At 42.1% G+C, this 24791-nt stretch overlaps 1 protein-coding gene across 1 annotated transcript in view; it reads right to left on the bottom strand.

Annotated features, from left to right (window-relative positions):
* Positions 1-341: 341 nt before the first annotated feature.
* nlgn2a (neuroligin 2a) overlaps positions 342-24791 on the bottom strand; it is a 369918-nt gene continuing 345468 nt past the window's right edge. Inside the window, exons 6-10 of the mRNA XM_034676019.1 lie at positions 21937-22122; positions 11673-11938; positions 10640-10793; positions 6333-6699; positions 342-5301 (exon numbers count right to left, since the gene is read on the bottom strand). Of these exons, the coding sequence (XP_034531910.1) occupies positions 4467-5301; positions 6333-6699; positions 10640-10793; positions 11673-11938; positions 21937-22122 (1808 nt within the window). The 3' untranslated portion in view covers positions 342-4466. The remainder of the gene's footprint in view (positions 5302-6332; positions 6700-10639; positions 10794-11672; positions 11939-21936; positions 22123-24791) is intronic.

Here is a 24791-nt window from a genome sequence, read left to right as displayed (position 1 = left end):
AGTCTGTGGTTCAGACTTTGGAGCGACTTCATAAGTAAGCAGCATTAACCCTCAGGTAATGTGCATGAGACGACTTCAAGACAGGATGTGCCAAATGCTTCACACAAAGATCAATTGATCCCTTTTGGTATTTAACATTGTCATAGTTGAAATGATAGAAAGTTTGTTCAAAATAAATATTACTAAATCAAGGATTCATTGATCTCTTTTTTAACTTCAACAAGAGTTGTATGTTCTTTTCTATAAAGAGTTATTGAGCAATGATAAAATAATTCCATATTGTCATTATAGACCAACCCTTAACATTTTGATTATTGAAATAAAGAGACAGAATCAGCAGACTGGCTATGAAGGTCTTTAATGTTTCCCAGATCAGAATCACAGCATACAGTGTATAATAACTTCTAAAGTAAACAGAAATATCATCACCTCATTTATTTATATAGTTTTACTATACTTTTTTTAATAATCATCTTTTTTAAAATTCCATTATTTAACATTTTTCTTCATCTCAAGTCTTGGGTTTCTGAGATCAACAAAGAATGTAAAAACAAGACAACAGGTGCAACTTTTCAATGGAGCCCGAGCTGAAGATAGCGCTGAGTAAAGGTGTTTGTTTGCTTCTGTGGGGTGTTAACCATGTGCTTTGATGCACCACTGACCTTACACAGGATCTCTAAACACATCCAGTGATCGGGGTTATCTAGTTTGACTTGGTTTATGGACATATTCAAATAAGAACAAAGTCTCTCTGTAGCAGAGTTAAGACTAAGTGTGTCCACATCCATCCAGTCTGATCCACCGTTAATCACATGCTCAGATTAAAAAGAGTGCTCTGGACTTTTCAGATTTCCTTCAAAAGAAACCATCTTTCCACTGATGAGAACATCAAATGTTCACTGCTACATCACATCACTGTAAGGTCGACACCACCTCCATGTCCAACACAGTGTATGAAGGGAAAGAGTCAGACCACCAGTGTGATCTCATGACTCTGAGAGGAGTTGAGGCATCTTATGGTATCACAGCCCTCATGTCTGTCTCACATGTGATCAAGTGGCTCCATGTAAACACTGCTACATGTGAGGGGAGCTGACGTTTACAAGTCTGCACTTTTATTAAGCGTCACAGTTCAGGAATCCTGATCCTAAATCACTTCCCAGTTCCTTACAACACCATTACACCAACTAGTTACTCGAAGCTGCTTTTATCAGCGCTCTGAACTCCTCACATGTTAAACTTTGAAGTCACACAGATGATGCAGCACAATTGGAGGTGGATCAGAATATTTTTGAGATATAAGTTGTAAAATCAGGGGAAGTGAGTATCTGCTACAGTGACTTTCATGTTTGAAATAATGATGCTACAGAATGCCCACATATAAACAGGCACCATGAGAACAGGATAATGATAATAATCATAATTAGATAACGGCATGAAAAGTCAAGTCGCAGTTTTTACTCACCAAATGATTTTAAAATGTCAAGCTAACGGCCATATTTCTAGCTGCACCTGTTGTCTCATGTTGTCACAAAAAAGTATTTCATTCATTCACTCAAAAAAAAGATAAACAAACAAGAAACTTAATATTTACAAATATTTTGTCTGTTTGATTCTTACACTTAAAAATGTACAGTTTTGATCCTCTTCCGGATGGTGTGTGTCCGTCTCTTTCCAGCCACCCAGTTTGGTATTTTTCTTTTCACATCCAGCTCCCTCAGAGTGGGCAGGCTGCAGTGAGTCAGTCACAATGGCGCCCTCCAGTGTTAGCTTATAAAATAGACAAGGGAAAAGACCAGACCAAACTCAACACCTTGTTTCTCTTCTTACCTCCAGTGGTGTCATGATAGTTGTTGTTGTTGTTGTGAGGTTTATTAACAATCTCTCACTGCCTCCTTGTCCACAAGAGTGAGTACAAAAAGGTCCACATCAGATCCTCCAAACACATTAGCAAGGTTTCCTCCTGACAAGCATTGTGAGTAGAAAGGTTTCCATGCCTTTGTTTGTCCTTCATCGTCCTCTCCTTTGATTTTGATTTTTAAGGCTATGAGTCTTTTCCCAATCTCCTCCAAGAGTCTGTGTCTCAGCGAGCCTCTTTCCTTGCGCTTCTTTTCCATCCTGCTGCAACACACCCGAGTCAGTTTTTTTTTTGTTTTACATTGTGCACATTTCCCTTTCAGTGGGCTTACAAAAATCTCTGACAGGAGCAGCCAGGTACAGTATGTCTCTCCCTTTCCAGCCCTCCCCCACCTCCCAGTTAGGCAGTAATAAAATAGAAAACAAACAAACAAACAGGCTAAAGCTAGAGCACAAGCAAAGACAGCACCGGTGACTAACTTCTCCCATACTGGATGTCAGCTACTATGTGTTCCTGTGGGCTCAAACAACAGCACATCAGTTCAGTTAACATAATAAGAAGTGTTACCCATGATCCACATTTTCAGATCTTTAGTAGAGAATCAGAGGAGGGAAAAGCGCTGTAAGCCTGCTCTCTCCTCTCTTAAAGAAATGAACAGAATCAGAAACAGAGGTTGTGGACTGTGTTGGTTTTACCCTGTTTCGGAGATCTGAGCCCCCTTGTTCATCTTGCAGCTCTGTGCTGCAGGCTGTCGAGGCTCACAGGTTACCCTCAGTGTGCTTAGAGTTAAATTTACATCTGATGAGCTCACAAAAAGCCACTGGCTTAGTGAACTCACGCTTGAATGTGAGGATAATAGCAGAGCTGGACTGAGGTCAGAAACTGTGTAGAAGGGTGCTGACACAGTCGAGTCAGCTGGTCTGGAGTTTTTGGAGGGGAGCAGGGGGGTTATGGGTGATTAATAGGACATGGATGTTAGCTTTCAATACAAAGTAAGCATCCTGCTGAAGAGAGTAGAAGGAAGTGAGTAAGTGATGTTGATACAGTGGGGAAAGCAGGAATGAGCTTTGACCATGAATGCGATCCTGCCTGTCTGCCTCTCTATCTCTTTGCTCTCTAATTAGGGGTCCACCTTTGCAGATGTGCAGCAGCTCACGCGCGCACACACATTCTCTCACAGGCGCACATCAAACAGAATATGCATGTGCTGGAAATAGGGGTGCAGACAGGAGGAGGAAGGTGTGCGTAATAGAGCAGAGGCTGCCTGTCTCTGCTTTGTTCGTCACCGAACTCACTGAAGTACAAAAATAACTCTGAACACGCGGGCTACATCGACAGATTTGGTACCTCTAACCTAAGAAACGATCATCTCCATGTAGAGAGAAACGGTAGCTACTCTAGGATGATGGCCTTCCTTTTGGCGTGTTGCATTACCTGTTGGGAGGAGAGAATGAATGAAGAGTGTGCTCACAGTTTTTGTTTTGACCCTTACTTCTTTTGAGATTTGTGGCAATGACTTTTTTAATGAGCGGGTGTTAAGACGAGGATTTGTTCAGTTATAACACGATTTTTCTGTGATGTTCTAGTTCTGTGAGATATGAAACAAAAAACCAAAACATTCAGACTAGACTGATATGACTTGATTAGATTTGGGAAACGTGCATTAACAGATACAGTGTCCTTTCCCCGATCATCACCTTTAAAAATAATTCATGCATAGTTCCCACTGCAAAAAACCCATTTATATACTTTCTTCTTTGTACACATTTATATATAACTATATATAATATCATTTCTCTATATCTATATTTTCAACAAAAAATCTTTCCACAAAAACAACACTTGAACAAATGCATGAAAAAAAAAAAACATACAGAAGGTGAAAGAATGAAAATCAACACAATCGAGGGCCAGTTTGGCACTTTGTCATGAGAACACACAGCATCGCTTCGTTGGGAGTTGATAGGAATACTCAAGAATTGGTATTTTTTTCTCCCTCGATGAAAAAGCAAACACAGTCGTACATACTTGGCACCAAGAATGCTGGTAGAAAGAAAGTATCAGATATCAGTGTTTTCATAGCTGTATGATAACTATATGTGCCCTACGCTCCCTTCTACAGCTCAGTCATTTATTAATCCTCAGAGCAAAGGGAGAGAATCACATGTTGAATGAGAGCAACAAAGCCGAGATAAGACACAGATGTAGAAAAGAGAACAATATATGCACATAACACAGAAGGGAGAGAAAAGAGAGAAGACGCCAAAGTAAAAAAAAAAAGGGGGAAAACGGCAAGTGGCGAAAAGTATTCGTCCCTTTGACAAATGTCACGGGCGCTGAGGTCTGGAAACAGCAGACCTTTGAAAATAGTATCTTTGAAAGATCTATATGGCCCCGTAACTGATCATCTGCTGTCATGCAGTTCAGTTCACTCCTCCACACGCCACCAGTGGAGCTGCTAAGTTTGACAGCACATGATGAAGGAAGTTCTTTTTGGAGAATCAAGAGAATAAGAGAACAGAACAAAGGCCAACATCCAGAGGCCTCCCTTCCAGATCAGAGCCAGTCTTCCTGGTCCTTAGGTGGCGCGGTGTTGGGCCAGTCCCTACTATACCCTGGTGGTTGAGTGGGGATGGGGCAGGGTGTTGTTGTGGCCGGTGGAAGGGAATGTGTTGAAGGCGTGAAGAGGTTGCATGCTGGTGATGGTACTGGGGATCATGGTGATGGTGTTAGGCGTCATCAGCGGGACATCATCCGGAGCACGGCGCAGCGCCAGGGTGTAGTCAGGCGGGCACGCGGGCCGAAGAATGTCGTGGGGCCGGAGCGGCTCCATGTCGTGGTGAGGATCGTGCTCTGAGTGCTTCATCTGCAGGGACATGATCTCCTCCTCCTGGCTGTGAGCCAGGTCGTTGGCAGGGCCGCCTCGCTGGGGAGAAAGCCGGTGACGTCGCATCTCGTGCCGCTTGTCACGCTTGTAGTAAAGGGCAGCAAAGGCCAGAATGTTAAGGAAGAGGAGCGACGCCCCCACAGCAACCGTTACACTCAGCTCAGTGGAGTAGTCCCGGGTGTCTCCAGGGAAGAGATCTTGGCGCGGGCGCTCTGAACCGTCAGGCTCTGGATCAGAAGGGAAGGTGGGGTAAGGGTGACGGGTGGTGCGAGGTCCAGGCGGTCTGGGCCAGGGTCTGTGGGTCCCTGGGCCAGGCCCTGATGGAGAGCGGGTAGTGGTGGGAAAGAGCTCCTCATGTAGACTATGGAGGTGTGGAACTAATTCCAGCCAGAAGGCCACCTTGTTGGCCCTGTAGTTGTCTCTAACACGGGGTTTTAAGCCGATGTGGAGGTACTGCTTGTCCTTGGAGTTGAACTTGGTCCAGATGACCTCTTCAAAGCGGTTGGGCTTTGTGTGGATGAACTTGGTGTCCTGAGGGACTGGTAGGTTTGGATCCCTGAAGGAGGACAGAAGAGGCATCTTATTAGTCCACAGTTCGAATAAGTTTAAAAAGAAAAGTGATTTAAAATCCTTTCAGTTCAAATCTAAACAATAAATACAACATTGTGTTTTATGTAAAGTAAAATTCTGACAGTTCAACTCTGTGACTGAAGAGGCACTACACCAATGATTTTCAACCCTGATCTATAAAGAAGAGCCTGGATGATATCCCTGTAGACTGATAACTGGGCTGATGTAGGTACATTATAGGAATAATGTTTCAAACGCATGAATATGGAAATGGGGTATATGGAATATGGTTGGGTAATTAGGAATAGTTTTACACACTTATGATGAGATAATTCACAATACTTTCAGCACTGTCTGCAGCTTATGTAGCAGGTGGTCTGTGCATCTTTACTATACATCTTCTTATGTACTGTAAGGACCTTTTGAAAGGTAGTTCATAGAAACAATTGGAGCAGAATCTACAACCCCAATTCCAATGAAGTTGGGACGTTGTGTAAAACGTAAATAAAAACAGAATACAATGATTTGCAAATCCTTTTCAACCTATATTCAATTGAATACACTACAAAGACCAGATATTTAATGTTCAAACTGATAAACTTTATTGTGTTTTTGCAAATATTCTCTCATTTTGAATTTGATGCCTGCAACACTTTCCAAAAAAGCTGGGAACAGGGGCATGTTTACCTCTGTGTTACATCACCTTTCCTTTTAACAACACTCAAGAAGCGTTTGGGAACTGAGGACACTAATTATTGAAGCTTTGTAGGTGGAATTCTAGTGTAGTGCATTCGATTGAATATACTGTAGGTTGAAAAGGATTTACAAATCATTGTATTCCGTTTTTATTTACGTTTTAAACAACGTCCCAACTTCATTGGAATTGGGGTTGTACAAGGAAAAGGTTATTTTATTAAATCCAGCTCAAACATCCAATATATCAGCCACCAAACATCATGTGTCAGTCAGCCTCTACTTGCACAATGTCAGTGCAGAAAAAGCAGCAGCATGGCCTACCCAGTCTTGGCGAAGTTGGTCCAGTAAGTCATGACCACAGCGCTCAGCATCACATCGTTCTTAGAGAAGTTGCATGGAAACAGGTCCGTGGCACCGATCATTGGCACGCCAAACACATACGGTATCTCGTCTCCATGGGCAGCATCGGCCCACTCAGGTCGGGTCTCGGTCTGGCAGTGATGGTAGAAGGTGTAAAAGTAAACTGGAGACTGAAACTCTGCATGAAGTTTGGCGGTGGCCACTGCTGGTGCCACCCACTGGTGGTCTGTAAACAGAGCTAGGAGGGTCTTCCTCCGCATGTCCCCATTGTCCCTGTCCGCCCAGTCTGTGTACATGAATTTAATGGTCTCTCTCAGGATGTCTTTGCCTAAAGAATTGGGGAGAGGGGACAATGAAAAAGGACAGAAAGACAAAGTTAAGATAAGTTAAGATTCATTTAACAACAGGGGTGAAACCTTGAGCGCGTGAGGTACAGTTGGGAGAGAGAGAGAAGAAAAATTAGACCAAGCGAAGGGCAAAAGAGACAACAGACTACTCCACGAGCAGAATGAATGACAAGCACTTGAAAGGAAGCGTGACTGCATTATTCAAATGCCTCTGTATTTTGACTTTTGCCTGCTGTGAGAGGTTTGCAGGCTGATCAGTTCAGAACAACAGCGCTGTGATTGGGAGCTGGCTGCCTGGGGGATGATGAGAAACTGCATTAGTGCCCACAGAGCCTGAAAGGCCAGAGGCACAGACCTACCACAGTGAAAGATAATCCCATTGATAGGCCATCTCTTTAGTATGTATGTGTTATAGAAACTCATTGCCTATCTCACATTTTCTATATGTCCTCGTCTTTACCAAAATGATGTTTGGAAAACTTGCGTTTCATACAGGAGCTGAGGTTTCAGAGAACTTGCTGAAGCATGTGTTTTTTCTGTTTTTCTTACTTTGATGTTACATGTATGTGCAGGTCTTTAAGACAATGTCATATTGTTGGAATTCTGAGGACTTTCCATTTGACATGAGTGTCAGAAGCAGTCAACCTGTACATTACCATCTCCTAACATTTAAAAATAAGACGGGCCGGAAGAATAGAAAACGAGGGAAAGCACCCACTGCTCCATAAAGACAGACGCAGATAACCAAGTGTCTCAGCACCTCCAAGGCCACTGAGCCAGGAGGAAGTCCAAAAGAGGCCTCAGACATTTAACCCTCACCAACATCTGTGATGAACTTATCAACTTTAGATCATCTCAGGACAACTCAGCAATAATGAACTTTGTTTCAACTTAGGACAATACGCACGCTCACACCTGTCTCTGACATGTGAGGAACATGTGACCAATGTGAGTGACATCATGGACTTTTAGCACACACACACATGCAGAGGGACTGTGGGTGGGTCCTAATGCCCAGTGTAACATGCACACCCTCTGCTCAGAGAATAAATATCAGAGCTTCAACGCAAGTTGAGAGGTGAGAGGGGCTTCTTTTTCTTAGAGCTCATGCTTGAACTTGTTCTTCTTCTTTATATGTGTCCTATTTAGTTTTATTTAGTGATGGGGAAAAGAAGCTTCACAAACCACTAGTTCTATTTTTTGACTCCTCTAGATGGCGCTCTCTGTTCAACAAAGGGTTGAAAGCACACTGAATTGCCATTCATTGAGCCTTCATTTTTAAACCAAGAGCGCCATCTAGAGAAGTAAAAAAATACAACTAGTGGTTTGCGAAGCTTCATTTCCCCATCACTAGTTTTATTCACTCCTTGGAATTAAAACCATGGAAAGTATCTTAGTAAAGTTTTAATCTCATAGAAATAAAACCATGGAACTATAGTAGATGATAATTACTCACAAATCACTCCCAGAAAGAGTATGGAGGTTCTGCCCTATAGAAACCCTCATAAAGGAAGAAAACATACTTTTTACTCTGTAAAAAGGAAAAAGACAAGGCCTCACCCTCCCTAGAAACTGTCCTAGCAAATTAAACTAAAGCATCTCATGAAACATAGAACCATGGAAGAGGTAATATAGGAACACACACATACAGGAGTGTGAACAATGATGTTTGAATAAAGAAAATAAATTGAGAAATAGAAAATCTCTCCTTTCTTCATTTTCTCTGAGTGTTGCTTCCTGAAGAAGGACCTCCATCTCTCCCTGGTGAGTACATTACCTTCTGAGCATGCTCCCTGGGCAGCTTTGTTTTTATCTAAAGCCTGTTATGGCAGGAGGCCGGACCCGACTGGAGATCACTGGTTGCACTAACTTTTACCCTTCAGAGCCCGGTGGGTAGTGCCCCGGTGGAACTCCTGACACATACAGTGGATAGCGAAAGTCTACACACTCCTGTTAAAATGCCAGGTTTTGTGATGTAAATAAATTTGACCAAGATAAATCATGTCAGAACTTTTTCCACCTTTAATGTGACCTATAACATGAACAATTCAACTGAAAAAAATGAATGATTTTAGGGGGAAGAATAAAAAATAAAAATCTAAAATAATGTGGTTCATAAGTGCACACACCCTTTAATTAATTATTGTTTGAAGCACCTTTTGATTTTATTACAGCACTTTTTTTGTAAGAGTCTATTAGCATGGCACATCTTGACGTGGTGATATTTGCCCATTCTTCTTTACAAAAAAGCTCAAAATCCATCAGATAGTGAGGGCATCTCCTGTGCACAGCCCTCTTCAGACCACCCCATAGATATTCAACTGGATTCAGGTCTGGACTCTGGCTGGGCCATTCCTAATCTTTAATCTTCTCCTGGTGAAGCCATGCTGTTGTTGATTTGGATGTATGCTTTGGTTCGTTGTCGTGTTGAAAGGTGAAATTCCTCTTCATCTTCATCTTCCTAACAGTGGTCTGGAGGTTTTGTGTTAAACTGACTGGTGTTTGTAACTGTTCATACTTCCCTCCACCTTGACTAAGGCCCTGGTTCCAGCTGAAGACAAACAGGCCCAAAGCATGATGCTGCCCCCACCATGCTTCTCTGTGGGTCTGGTGTTCTTTATGTGATGTGCAGTGTTGTTTTTATGACAAACATACCTTTTGGAATTATGGCCAAAAAGTTCAACCTTGGTGTCATCAGACCATAAAACATTTGATGCTTTAGGAGACTTCATGTGTGTTTTTGAAACATGTTAACAGGCTTGGATGTTTTTCTTCATAAGAAAAGGCTCACTTCTTGCCACCCTACCCATAGCTGAAACATATGAAGAATAGGAGAGATGTTGTCACTAGTGATGGGGAAATGAAGCTTTGCAAACCACTAGTTGTATTTTTTTGACTCCTGTAGATGGCGCTCTCTGTTCAACAAAGGGTTGAAAGCACACTGAATTGCCATTCATTGAGCCTTCATTTTTAAACCAAGAGTGCCATCTAGAGGAGTCAAACATTACAACTAGTGATTCGCGAAGCTTCATTTCCCCATCACTAGTTGTCACATGTAGTACACAGACAGTACTAGTCAGAAATCCCTGCAGCTCCTTTAATGTTGCTGTAGGCCTCTTGGAAGCCTCCCTGAACAGTTTTCTTCTGGTCTTTTCATCAGTGTTGGTGGGATGTCCAGTTCTTGGTAATGTCACTGTTGTCCATATTTTCTCCACTTGATGATGACGGTCTTCACTGTGGTCCATGGTATATCTAATGCCTTAGAACATGTTTGTACCCTTCTCCTGACTGATACCTTTCAACAATGAGATCCCTCTGATGCTTTGGAAGCTCTCTGTGGATCATGGCTTTTGTTGTAAGATGAACTGAGGACATGTGATGAAAATCCTCCTAGAACAGCTGATCTTTATTGGGATTAATCAAAGTCACTTTAAATGATGACAGGTGGATACTGACTACTATTTGTCATGAGTTTGAATGTATTGGTTAATTTTCAACACAGCCACATCCCCAGGTATAAGAGGATGTGTACACTTATGCAACCACATTATTTCAGTTTATTAGTTTTTATTCTTCCCCTAAAAGATATATATTTTTTAATTTAATTGAATTGTTCATGTTATAGGTCACATTAAAGGTGGAAAAAGTTCTGACATGATTTATCTTGGTCTCAATTTTTTTTACATCAAAAAACCTTGCATTTTAACAGGGGTGTGTAGACTTTTGCTATCCACTGTATATGACCACATTATGTTCTTGAATCGCCTATCTTCTTCTAGTTTCAGTCTTGGACATGTCAACTTTTCATTTTATGAATCATTTAATAAGAATGAACAATAACTTTGTCACATGAGAGATGGCTGAGGACAGAATACTGAAGATATTAGAGCCTGAAAGGAGTATAATGTTGGTATTTCTCACCCTCAGGGTATCCGTACAGGTTGTCCACAAAGTTAGAGATGGTGTAGTCGAATGCTGCAGCTGAGATGCCATCATTGTCCTCGCTGTCATCCACAAACTTCAGCCCCTCTCCTTGGTTCACTCCTATTAGGATGTCATAGTTGAGGAACTCCCCCTGGTGGAGAAATGGAGGAAGAACATTTAAAGAGGGGAAATAAATTAAAGCAGTGCAGATGTTCAGTCTCTGTTCTCCTGTTTGTTTTCGTGATTCAAATGTAAAGTCACTTTGATTTTATATATTTCTATTTGATAATGCCAAGAAAACTAAACCAGCAGGGCACATTTTAAATGAACTCTTGTAATGAATGCATCACTAGGTGTTGTTGGATACAAGTTCAGGGACAAACAATCTTCTTTAAAGGGTTACATTTTCTCCATTACAAGCAAATGAATGTAATCCTGCAACACTTACAATCACTGATCTTAGGGGCAAACACTCTGCTGTCAACAATACTAATAGCTCAGTTTAATTCTGTTTAATGTGACTTTAATTTACAGTGTCATTGGGTAAATTACACTTCTCTCTCGTCTTTTTCTTTTCAAACTTGAACCTTTTTTGTCACTTTATTCTGCAAGATATTTATATTATTCTATTTTAATTGGACAAACTGTCTTCAGCTGTGAGTCATAAGAGCAAGCTAACACACCCAGTAGTTCCTTTATGATCAGTAATAACTGATTTATGTAGATCTGTAGCTGCTTCTTTAAAAAGTGTGCATGGACGATTAATAGGATAAAAAAAACAGAAAAAAAGAAAAAGAAAAAAAATGGGTTTAATTATCCCACAATGATTAAGCACACCACCCACAGAGCAGCTGCTTTCACTTTGTGTCTGAGGGTGTGAGTTCACACCAGCAGGTAAACACCATTGCCAGTCGCTAATAATGCAGAAAGGTCACACTCACACCTAATGCAACAAGTTCTTCTTTCTCTCCTCTGTTTGGTGTAATAATCATATTATGAACAAGTCTTCATACTGGTGTTAGACCCTCACCTGCTGCATGAGGATCTCAGGGTCATCAGGCACCACGTCTCCGTCTACCACGGGGCCAAACGCGATGTGGTAACGAGCCGGCTGGATGTCCTGGTCCACCAGCTCCCTGAAATTCTTGCGCCTCAGGCAGTCAACCAGGTCGGCTGTCTCTGTGTAGGTGCAGCCCACCTTCCGGGCCAGGATCTTGGTGTATTTGAGGGGCTGGTAGTTGACGGACCAGCTGGAGATGGCAGTGCCACTCTGGGCTATAGCCCTGTGGAACAGACCTGATCGGCGGGATGGAAAAAGAATATTTAATTTCCTGTTATGAAGTCAAATTTTGCCTTTTAACATCTCAAAACCCTGCTCAAATGGTTTTGATCTTCCTAAATGTCATGTCAATTCAGTATTTTTGGTGGCAGGATGGATCTCAGGAATGTTATCTGACTGAGGTGCATGGATCACCTTCTCTTTTTCCATGTTAAGAGTCTTCCCTCATTAAAAATGACACATTTTGACTTTTTAATTTAATATTTTCTCCTGAGCCAGGCTGGCAGACACATGATGGGACTGCAGACACACAGCATCTCAAACAGAGCATGCTGTGTGTTTGTAGCTCCAAAAATATACCAAAAAACGAGGCAGGAGTGGGACTAAGCTCATCTGAGACATCAAGAGAGCCATTTTCTTCTGTCTTGTGCTCGCTGCTTCTCCTCCAAGACTCTCTCGCGCTGTGTTCCCCTCTTTCTCTCCTTCACTTTGTCTCTCTCTGTCTCCTTAGCTCTGCCTGTCCTGTGCTGTTTGAACCACTCAAGTGGCTCGTTAAGAGGCCGCCTGCCTCACTTGTTTCCTCTAGCACTCCTTTTTTTCTTTCTCTCCCCTCTCCTGGGCTGAAGATCGGTCAGTTAATTATTAAGCAGAGCCGCAGAGCCCCCCTTTCCCTGGGAAATCAATTATGGGAAGAAGTAGCTTGGAAACAGCTATACCTACATATCTGCAGTGAGAGAAGTAAAAGGGAAAGGACAGAGAGAGAGAGGTGGGAGGTAGGTAGTGTTTCATTCGTCTTCAAAATCAGTTTCTTTGTCACTCTCTAAGTGCCTCTTGCCTTCCTGCTCTGTACCTTCCTCTTTGGCTACTTCTCTTTTCTGATTTGCCATGTCAGAGTATTTTCCCCTCCTCATTTTCCTTTCTCAACAGTGTTACTTCTCTTTGAAACACTTCCAATAGGACACAATAGAAACTGTCTCCTCTTTTATTCTCCCCCCCCCCCCCCCACACCCTTCATCATATCAGTATCACTTACAACCCCTCCCTTCAGTCTGTCTGCCACTTCTCTCCTGCCATCCATCCTGCACGTCTCTGCTGTCAGGCTTGATTTGTGACGCTCTGTTGTTGACATGATTGGTGTCCCTTAAGGGTGGGGATGACAGACTCCTTACCTAGCATCCCTGGCGGGGGAGAGGGAGGGGGGGTGCATGACAGACAGGCGGCGTCTAGAGGGCTGATGTTACACCGTTAGATGCTGATGAAGATGAGGACGATGATGATGGGGTGATGACAACGCAGATGCAGGAAGACGGACAAATGGCAGTGTGAAGGAGTTGGTTGTCAGCAACAAGAGACATGAGTTAATAAAGGCTTTTGCAACCATTAGGGCCTCTCTACTGTTAGAGTAGGGCTGCCCTGAAAATCCATGATTACACCTCAATGACTGTCAAGAGTTTCCTCTAGTACACGAACATGACTTTGTGACTTTAAGAAACAGAGCTCATAGAAATATAATTACTTATAAGTAGTGATGGGTAAATGAAGCTTCGCAAACCGCTAGTTGTATTTTTTGACTCCTCTAGATAACTAGTGATTTGCTAAGCTTCATTTCCCCATCACTAGTTATCAGAAACTGAGTGTAATTTTTATAGAGAACACTTTTCAACCTAAGTTGTACTATTTAGAGTAAAAAACATCAGCAATTATGGAAGTGGATGATAGCTAAGTAATTAGCTTAGCTTTACTTAACTGTCATGTTATGTTCGTTTCTCCAGAACGGCAATAATGTTCCTAGGTCAATTTGACCCGAGGAATACTCAATTATCTAAAAGTGTCAGAACCCCAAAAAATCCAAATCCGATTTTTTAAAATCAAATTTTTAACTCTGTATAAATCAAGATTTGGTCCATTGGTGTTCTTTAGTTCTCACAGATCATGGTTCAATGTGGAGAACTCACTCGTTTTTCATTAAAATTCATGTTAAAACTTTTTTTAATGTACATTGGAAATCCCTAAATATAAATACAATAGTTTTACATAACATAGATTTTTGTTTATTGTAATTTAAATTTTGATTTAGATTTTTTTTATGAAGTGATGTTGATAAATGAACACACCACCTCTTCTGTCAAATGGTGCATTTAGCTGGTTTGGAAAGCATATATTGCCTAAAATAAAAATTTAAAAGGGTCAATTTGACCCGCAACTTAACAGGAGGGTTAAAAAACAAAAGCTGGCACAAAGGCTAGCTTAGCTCTTTTGAAGCACTGACACTAACAAACACCTCTTCAGGTTACTAAGTGGTTTAAAGCTGGTTTAAAGAGTCCTATTCTCTGCAAACGTTAGCTTAGTGTAGTGACTTCCTGGTGAAGTATCAGGTTGGTCAGTAAGTGATTTACCGTGTATTCCCTAATTAACCAAATCCTGATTGGGCTACTATTGAGATTGAAGCATTTCTGAATGCTAAAGAAAGCTAACCTGGCATTTTAGTCTCTACTTCCTGACTTTATATGTTAAGCTAACAATCCTGACTCTAGTTTCATACTCACTGCAATGCATGAGATTAATTTCAGTCTTACTACTTCAACATATTCAAGTATGTTTTTAAAGTTGATTCTCCTCTCCTCTATTTTTCAGGAAACATGGTTTGAACTTAAAGCTAGGGTTGGTAGTCACGGAAAACTAGCATGAATTTGAATGTAGCATTTCCTCAGGACTCCGTCTAACCCCTCCCCCCCTCCCCTCGGAGCTCTTCCAAAACGACGCCCCCGCTCACATGCATGAGCGCCGCTGATTTCGCGACCATATGATGGTGGCTGATTTCAAACCGGTCCTCAGCACATGGTTTGTGTTTTGCACTACGTCAACTCATGTCTCACTCAGCGGTAAGAAAACACCAAAACATTCTCATAGTGAAAGTTAAAAACACAAACAAACAGGAAATGTACGCTCTGCAGGAGGCGGGCAGAACGGCAGGACAGGATTTGATTGGTTTCATCATTTGGCTCCTGATGGCAGGGATTGGTTGGTGTTTTCCCAGGTTTAAGAGCTTTTTTAAGAACACATTATGTATTGATTACCATCAGGACATAAAGATCATTTAAACCAGTATAACAAAAAGTGGATCTAAATCTGACGACCAACCCCAGCTTTAAATATAATATATAATAATGAACATATTTATTTCAGAGATGCTAATACCATAAATCCTCAAAGAAAGACCAGTGTTTGATTAGTGGCTGATCCTTTATAACGGCCGGGATCACACCCTTTACGAGTGAATAAAGGTTGGCTTTCGATTATTGGATTATTTCAAATTGACAGCCAAAATTATTTCCAAATATATGATGAGCTTGATGAGGGGGGAAAGTCCTCACAATTTTCACAGATTAAAACCAGATTACTTGCAGGAGGAAGCTAGCAAAAAGCAGCTTGTTCAGAAAATCAAATCTTTGTCCTGCATAATGATTCATTAAAGTTGTCATGTCAAAGTAGCCGTAACATAAACAGACTTCATGCACAGACATAAGTTATTCTTTTTTTTAAGTTAGATTTTTGGGCTTTTTGCCTTTATTTGATAGGACAGCTGAAGAGAGACAGCAAGGGTAGAGAGGGAGTAGAGAGTGGGGGAAGACATGGAGGAAATGGTCGCATCCGGGAATTGAACCGGCGACCCCTGCGACGAGGACTGTAGCCTCTGTATGTGGGCAAATTAGATCGCTAGGGCACCAGTGCCTCCATAAGTTATTCTTTAGGTGGAAATTCTGTGTTGATCACTGAAAAGTTTGAGAGTGATGATGCTTTTAATACTCTTAATGACCACCAAGTCTCAGCACACTAAAAAGTTCACTCTAAAGTCTGGTTCATACTTCTTCATATGATCGACGCTGTAGCCTACACCAGGGGTTCCCAAACTTTCCAGCCAACGACCCCCAAAATATAGGTGCCAAAGGCTCGTGACCCCCACTGTCCCTCAAAGTGATTCAATGTGTCTTCATTTAGCTGGTCTGCAGAAAATGACCCTACCTATATGAGCATGTGTCTGTGTTTCCTGCTCCTTTATGAATGAACCTACTGCTACTGATGCTTTTGATAATTAACTGTTCACTAACCCTAAACTGAGGAGTCATCTGGAGAAAAAAGAAAGGCAGAAAACTCATTACATTTTATATTTTCAAGGTTTTATAAGTGTAGCTACTATTTTTGTCGATATTTTTTACGGCAATGGGTAAAATGTACTGTTTTAAAAAACTAAAAAAAAAACAAAAACATTCTGGAAGACATCTCACAACCCCCCATTTGTGTCTCGCGACCCCCCAGGGGGTCCAGACCCACACTTTGGGAACCCCTGGTCTACACCATAGGGCTGCGCAGCCTTCTTACCTATGCACATAGCCGACGGACACCTCCTCTAAAATGTTACTACCGCAAGCCCTGTGATTGGACCACTCGACAGCATTGTATGTCCTGTATTTACACTTCCTGAATAGCCTCACATTGGCTGTGCATTTCATCTCCTCCACTGTCTCCTCTGTATTCTTCCCTGTAATCATGTCTGTATGATAAACAGTAACATGTATCAGCTGTAAGTTAACATAACACGCTCTGAATCTCTCTGAAAAAAACAAGCAAAAAACGTAGCGGGCCGGAAGCAGGCGACCTGCTATCAGAGAGACCACACTGCCCTCAAGTGTCTCGGCTGAGTATTGCTGTGGGACACAGACACACCGACTTAGAACTACATGACCAGTCAAAAGTTTGGACACACCTTCTCATTCAATGGTTTTTATTTATTTTAACTATTTTCAACATTGTAGATTAATACTGAAGACATCAAAGCTATGAAATAATCTGGTTTTGCCATAATCTGGATTACAACAGTAGTCAAATAGGGCTATCCACTGTGGACTAACCCTACCTCTGAACAACACAACTGATGGTCTCAAACACATTAAGAAGGCAAGTCATTCTACAAATGAACTCTTGACAAGGCTCATGTTCATTAGAAACCATTCCAGGAGACCACTTCATGAAGCAGACTGAGAGAATACCAAGAGTGTGCAAAGCTGTCATGAAGGAAAAAGGGGGCTACTTTACAGAGTCTAAGATATAAAACAGATTCTGCTTTGTTTAACACTTTTTGGTTCATTCAATAATTCCATATATGTTCTTTCATAGTGTTGATGTCTTCAGTATTAATCTACAGTGTTTAAAATCATTACAATAAATACAAACCCTTGAATGAGAAGGTGATTCTAAACTTTTGACTGTAGTGTATGTAAAGCTCACGTCTGCGTCGTCCACTGCTGCGTAGGGTCGACACAGAAGTGGAAACCAGCCATAATGCACATGTGTTAGTAAATCAGACTGAGGCTTGTTTGTGTGAAAAGGGCCTCTAAAAGAATAATAATGACTCGCCTGCAAACAACACTGGCGGAGACACTATTTTCTCTCAAGTGTAGTTTGGGGTGCATTTTTATCAAGCGGAACCCTCCGGTCTCAAACTATGAAGCCCATGTGGAAGTGTTATAAACTGCAGTTCATCGAGCATCCACTAGAGGCTGGCTGCAGAAACACCAGAAACCACATACACACCCATTCAAAGAAGACGATCTTTACAGCAGAAATAAACATGTTTACAGCCTGGTTCAAAAACAGCTTGCCTCTACGTAGCTCATTTCTCTATCAGCACACACTGTACGGGGTTGAATTTTTTTCTAACGCTACGGTTCAGAAGATATTAAGATTACAAGTTTTTGCCCAAATAAGGACATGACCATAGACTGTAAAAAATATGGACGTAGTATCCGTGACGTCACCCATCTGTTTCTGAAGAGCTGTTGTGAGACCAATCGGCTGCGGCAGCCATATTGCTTCTGTCGAGCCAGTGTGACGTAAAGAGGCGGGCTTTGAGCCTCCTAGCCAACAGCTGCAGTGTTCCCACAGGCAGCTGTGCCTCTCATTGGAAGACTGGTAATCTCAATATCTTCGAAATTGCCGAATTAGAAAAAAATTCACCCCCCTCACAGTGAGAGGACATCGAGAAATGAGCTATTCAGACTACACTCATCTTTTGTACCAGACTGTAAACATGTTTATTAATGCTGCAAAGATCGTCTTTTCCCCATTCATGTGTATGTGACTTCCGGTACTTCCGGAGCCAGCCTCAAGCGGATCCTTGATGAACTGCAGCTTTTAACACTTCCGCATTGACTCATATTTTTAGACGGGAGGTTGCCGCTTGGACATGACTGACTTGACTCCCGGACGGGAACACAGAGCTGTTAGCTCGGAGGCTCAAACCCCGCCTCTTTATGTCACACTCTGACTGGTTGAGTTCCCCATTTCCAATATGGCTGCCGCCAACGACTGGCTTCAAAACAGCGCTCAGGAACAGATGAATGTCGTCACAGATACTACGTCCGTATTTTATACAGTCTATGATTTTACCCTAACACATGCTTTGTGTCTTTTCGTGTCTTTTCGAGTCATACCCTCTTTATGCACTGACATATGAGCAATTCTACATCTTAAACGTAGAGTATCTGATGCAAAGTCAGACCTCTAACACAAGGACTGACTTCTGCAGTAAAAGCAAATAATGGTTCTGGTCTATATTTGAGGATTTACGGTCATTTTGCTAGAAGTGGTTAACAGTGTTTAAAGGGCAACACATTAAAGGCTATTATTATCTTATAAATATACGTACAGCAATTGTGAGTTTAATAGCTGCAAAATGGGACAATGAGGACCATGGTTGTTATGGAGGGTTAATATCAGTGACAGCAACAGAGGATGTTTTAAATAAACAAGGTGACATGGCAACAGTACATAGATTCTCTCTCAAGCTTGGACTCACATCTACACACACAGAATGAGTCAAAGTTAGGGACATGTCTGACACACACACACATCGACACACACAGAGACACAGTGTTGATTGAAACAGATGTGTGGTTGTGTGAACATGCTCTCTCTAATCTCCATCTCTCTTTTCACCCTCCGTTTTCACCCTGTTTCTGTCTATTGCAGTTTGTGCGTGTGAGACGGAGAATGAATAGAGGGGAGAGATATTGGAGGAGAGTCCTCGAGCAGCGTCGAGAACAGACAAGCTCCGATTGGAAGAGGACAGCTTCAAGAACAGCGTGATCAAAGGCGAGCGAGTGTGTGGCCGTTTGGCTGTGGGTCGCCAGCCTCACTGATCTCACTTCACATCAAAGTGGATCCGTCTGTGCGCCTCTCTCTTTTGGTGGTGCAATGTTAACACTGAGCCCTCAAGGTGTGTTGATGGTAATGGGGAGCGTGAGGTCACATGGATGTAGGTTACTGACAGGGGGAGAGCAGTGGAGCGTTAGAACAGCCAGGAGCGCTCGCCAAGTCAGGTAATGTGGGGGTAATGTTAGTGCTCAGGTGTCATTTATCCTCCACAGACACTGACATCATAACCCGGATCAAACATGAACTCTCTCATTGACCCCACGACTGCTTCAATTCTTTGGCTCAGAGGACAGGAAGTGTGTTCCTTTGAGGATAGAGGTGTCAAGGGTACATCACAGGACTGGAGGATTTAGGTGCCGTGTCCACTGCTGCTGTTTTTTGTTCTGACGGCGCCCACATCCTCAATTTAGAGCGCTTCTCACCAGCGTTTACCGTAGCTAGGTTATGAAAGTATTCCTGTTGCACTTCCGCTTCCCTCAGTAGTGACCGTTACAGCCAAATTCCACCAGATCTGTGTCCGAACCGTCACAGCACCGGATCTGATAGGTTTCTATTCTAGTCAATGTGTTAACTTCCACTGGATCCGCTCCGTTGCATTCCGGCTGCGTCTCTGATCCGGCAGGTCTGAGTACTCCGGATCAGATACACAAGACTTCTATTTTTGCCGGATGCCAGAGCATGACGCATCAATCTCAACAGAGCAGATGGAGCGGGACAGGAAGTCAGGTTTCACCAAAACAAAATGAAAACATCCGGTTAATTTTCAGAATCAAACACTCTGTGTTATCACCAGATCGTATTTCACTTAACTACAACAACAAACCAAAGTCATGATGAGCGGAGCCAGGCCTGGAGTCAACAGGTCAGAGGTTTTCAGAGGACCAGAAAGACAACATGGATGAGTAGAGGAGGAGGAGAATCCTTGATTCAGAAATTACAGCGGGGGGATGTCCCTTGGGGGGGCTGTGGGATCTCTCCCCCCTCGCCCCCCTTTCCTCCTACTGGGTGACCTGGGGGACGCCCTGGGTGCTCCGGCGGTACCTGTTTGCTTCCGGTCTGGGTCCTTGGCTTGTCCCCTGGCCAGGGTCTCCCGCGGCGGGTTGGGTCCTTCGGTCTGACTGTGGTCTTGTTACACAAATAGAACACAGCACGGCGGCAACCCTCTGCGACCCAAGCTTCAGTAATGATTGTGGACACTAAGGGTTGCTTAATCATTAGTATCACCACACAGATTTTTTTTTGGCATCATGGTGAGATGGTCCCTCTCCATCTAAGTGTGTTAGGTCTCTCTCTCCTTCTCTCTCCCTGTCCCTTTGTATATCCTTATGTAATCTTTCTTTCACTTTCTCTTATTATTTTTAAAAAAAAAAATTTGGCCCACCTAGGTGTGCACGCCCTCTTTTACAGAACATGATATTAGCTGTCAATAAAAGATAGGCCAGAGTTCTAAGAGGGATGGTGATGGTTGCATGCACACAGTCACAAGCACAGAAGAAAAAGGTTTTCTTTCTTTTCTTTTGCTGCAAGAATAAATTGCATTAATATTTGACAGTTTGTGACAAACATGACACAAACCAGAAATATATATGCAGACTAGAGAAAAAAGAGAAAAACGAAAAGAAAAGAAAGAAGAAAAAAAGAAGAAAAAAAGAAGAAATTACAGTGGGAAAACCTCGATCCCATGACTCCAGCTGTCCGCTGTCCTGCTCTGGGCTGCGTTCCAAAACGCAACTGTTGTGTGTTGACGGATGAGAGAGCACGGAGCTGGACCACAGCGGATCAGAGACGGACCGGACACGGGTCTGGTGGAAGTCCAGTGTTCGGTCTGTTTGAAATGCACCGTATGCTTCATACTTGCTTTCATTCAACTGCATTTCATCAAGAAACTGTAAAAACTATTCATAAAAATCGTGTCAGAGCAGCAGCAGCAGCAGCAGCAGCTCTAAACTCTGAAATTATACCTTGAAGAATTTGTGATAACTTTTCTCCTCCATACAGACCTCTGCCCATGTTGTTGACAAAGATGATTTCAGAAGTCCCGCCCCTTTTTGATCAAGAAGTGACATTGATGAGCGCGGTGGTGTTCCAAAAGTTGCACTGTTTTCAACTGAGAGCGCTGAGGCTAAAATCGGATAACACTGAGGGCGTCTTTGTGCTGAAAACATAGTTGGAATAGAAAACAGGAGCTGCTAGCGCAAAAAGCTGCAGCAGTGGACATGGCACCTAATGGGCTGAGCATATGATTTAATGTCTGACAAAGAAGGTCTAGAAGGACATTACTGCTATGATTATAAGAATTTAAATAAAGCCTCAGAATAAAACATTTAAAAAAAATCATAAATACACTCCACAAATCTAATATGTCACATGTCCCTGCAACATGTTTGTTATATCTTTACTGATAGTTTGAAAGGTGGAAGCCCTCATCTGCGTCAGTCACCATTTGTTTAAATATAGTTAGTCAAGCAGACATGCGGTGTAAGAAATACATTGTGACATTTCAGAGATAAGCGAGGAGTGATCATAGCTTGGGACTGGAATGTCATTGGATCAGGTGGAATTCATGTAAGCAGCCACAACCCATTAGTCAAGAAATGGGTGGTTAATGAGTCATTCAGAGGGTTTGATCCGGGCTATTAACAACGCCAAAATAAAATCTGGATATTTCTGGAATCCCATGACCAGCGGGAACCTTGTGCTTAAAGGCTTTTCTATAAACATTAAGGCTCCTACTGGAAAAAAAATAATCAAATGAATGGTGCAGGGACCAACAGCTTAATGCAACTGGTTCTACAATTACCTTCTGAGTGGTGCGAGAGGATGAGGAGGTTGACGCACGACGCTCCAGCTCCGGAGCCGAAGATAGTGATCCTCTCAGGGTCTCCGCCGAAGTGGCCGATGTTCTCATTGAGCCAACGTAGAGCCTGAATCTGATCCAGTAGGCCGTAGTTTCCCTTTGCAGACTGATCCCCAGTACTGAGAAAGCCTGGACACAAAACAGGTGCAGGAAGAAGAGGAACGAGGGGGAACGGACAGGTAGGAAAGGAACAAGGGAGGGAAGAGAGAGACAACGTAATGTTAGAATTAGTGCCCCAAGTATTTACAGCCATCTGGCAAATGTTCCCTATTTAACTGTGTGTATGTGTGTGTGTGTGTGTGTGTGTGTGTGTGTGTGTGTGTGTGTGATCGCTCATGAAAAGGAGTGACAGACGGAAAGCAGAGAAAGCAAAAGAAGTGAGACACAAAATTGCTTTTTCAGCTCCTCTCTTAATGACGTTTACTCCGTCTAATGGCATCGAGCAGGGACTCCACAAAGCCACTTACAGTACAGCAGGCTGCACTCTGAGAAATATAGGTGACCCTAATCTGAATCACGCCCATAACTGGATTACAAATGACAACACATCGTGCCTGGAATTCAAGATTGTACAAATCCTGAAACTTTGAGAAAGAGCAGGAAAAACTTTCACGTATAAAATACGATTTTATTCACAGGCATTTTGACTTGACTATAAAGCACTCAGGTGTTACAAATGACATCAAGGTTTGCTCTGTTTCTTTAAGGAATCCAGTGAAGCCATGTCAGTGTGACGGTGAGCCAGTGTGCTGAAAAGCAGGACCTTGAAACCAAAGAAGCTAAATGGAGCTCAGACATCATTTTATCATGTAGAGGTACATGTTACTGTTCGTGTTATAGCCTTTCTTATTACTCTGTTTTCATCACCGCTCCCTCTCTCTCTTATTCTCCTCTATCCCTCTTTCCATGTCTGTCTAACATGAGTCTGGTTCTGTTCGAGGTTTCTGCCTGTTAAAGGAAGTTTGTCCTCTCCGCTGTAACTAGCTAAATACTGTGAGGTGCAATGCTCATGGTGGATTAAGGTGGGGTCAGACTGAGTCTTATCCTGTCTTGGTGTTGGGTCTCTGTTCATAATTTGACATAGAGTGGTCTAGACCTGCTCTGTTTGTAAAAGCGTCCTGAGATAATGTTTGATTTGGCGCTAAACAAATAAAGATTGATTGATTACTGATCACCCTGCTATGTTAAATACTTCTTTCTGATTGGACAAACCCCTTGACAGGGTAGCACATCCTGTATACTGTTTATGATTTCACCTAGTGTTGTAGTAATCAAGACCGGTCTTATTACCGCTTATTTAAGGTCTCGGTCTCGTCTGGGAATCGAAAGCATTTTTACTCGGTCTTGTCTTGGTCTCGGACTGGACAGACTTTGTATTTTATATCAAGACCGGTCGAGACCACCACTGATGCACTCTGTGTCATTACTGTGATAAGAGAGGAAGCACGTCAAAAGAAAGGCAACAAAGAGAAAAACAAACCTTGTTTGTTGCTGTCAATTGTATTTAAAGCAAACTTCAATACAATAAACAGAAGTCTTTTATTTTGTTAACTCTCATGATGGTTTTTCATTGATATATGGTCTTGGTCTTGTCTCTGTCTTGTCTTGCCCTGCCCTGGTCTTGGTCTTGACTCAGTCTCGATCCCTGTCTTGTTCTTGTCTTGGTGCACTCTGGTCTCAGACATGTCTTGGTCTTGGTTAATGTGGTCTTAACTACAACACTAATTTCACCATGTTGACAACAGAATTATGACTTTGGGAAAGCATCAGAAGACAATTTGGAGGATGATATTAATGTTACTCCCAATTTATGTGGAGAGCACAAAACCATAGATTGGTAGTACAGGACTGACTAGTCACCAGCAGAGAAAAGAAGATAAGAAGTGGTCAGACAGTGTAGCAAGGACACACAAGGTGCTGAGGGAAAGAGATATTGACCAAATTGAAGAAAACCGACACGAAGCAACGACAAACTGCAACAGTGTTTGTGCGTTTGCAGAGTCACAGGACTGTTTGGGTGAGAAGGAAATGCCAACAGAAGGTATGGAGAATATGAACTTTTAATATATATATATTTAGAATAATCTATTTGTAGAGCACTTTCAAAAGACAAGTTATAAAGCGCTTCACATGGGCAGCAAAATAAAACAGGCAGTTCATAAAATCACTCAAGTCAAGATAAAGAAATAAAACACTATATTCAAATACATCAAATTCCCCTAAGAGAAACTCTAAAGGAATACAGTTATTCTAAAATATATTTCTCAAGACGGTTAAAATTAAATTAAATTAAATTAAATTCAGGTAAAATCACGAAAGTATGTTTTCTCTGTGCATGCAACACTTCACAAACATCACATTCTTGTTCATTGCTTTGTCAAATGTTGCAGGAATCATTTTGTATCATCTGTGATCACAAAAGGCACAAATGCTGTGTGCAAATCAAATTTGGACAGCGACAGAAAACAAGCCTCAGTGTCTCTATAAGACAATTGTTCATTCATCAGAGCATCGTAATAAATCCTCACCCGTTCTGTCGTAAGCTGACATTTTGCCTCTCATGATTACTGCTCAGCATCTTCGATTGTTTCACCAAAGGCCTAAATCTTTTCCATTTAAGTACCCATTAACTGGAAGCCTCTCAGATCCTAATGGGACTCCTAATTAGAGCTTTATTAAAGGCAGGTGCACTGCAAAGGTCATCCATTAAGCCTGATACAGTAGAGGTTAAACACTTGTATACAGCCAGATACTGGGGTCTGTTGTTACACAAACCAACAGCGTGTTGTCTGCTGTTG

Source organism: Notolabrus celidotus, chromosome 23, assembly GCF_009762535.1.
Source record: "Notolabrus celidotus isolate fNotCel1 chromosome 23, fNotCel1.pri, whole genome shotgun sequence".
Lineage (NCBI taxonomy): Eukaryota > Metazoa > Chordata > Actinopteri > Labriformes > Labridae > Notolabrus > Notolabrus celidotus.
Note: the sequence above shows the minus strand (reverse complement) of the source record. Positions and strands in the feature narration are given on the sequence as shown.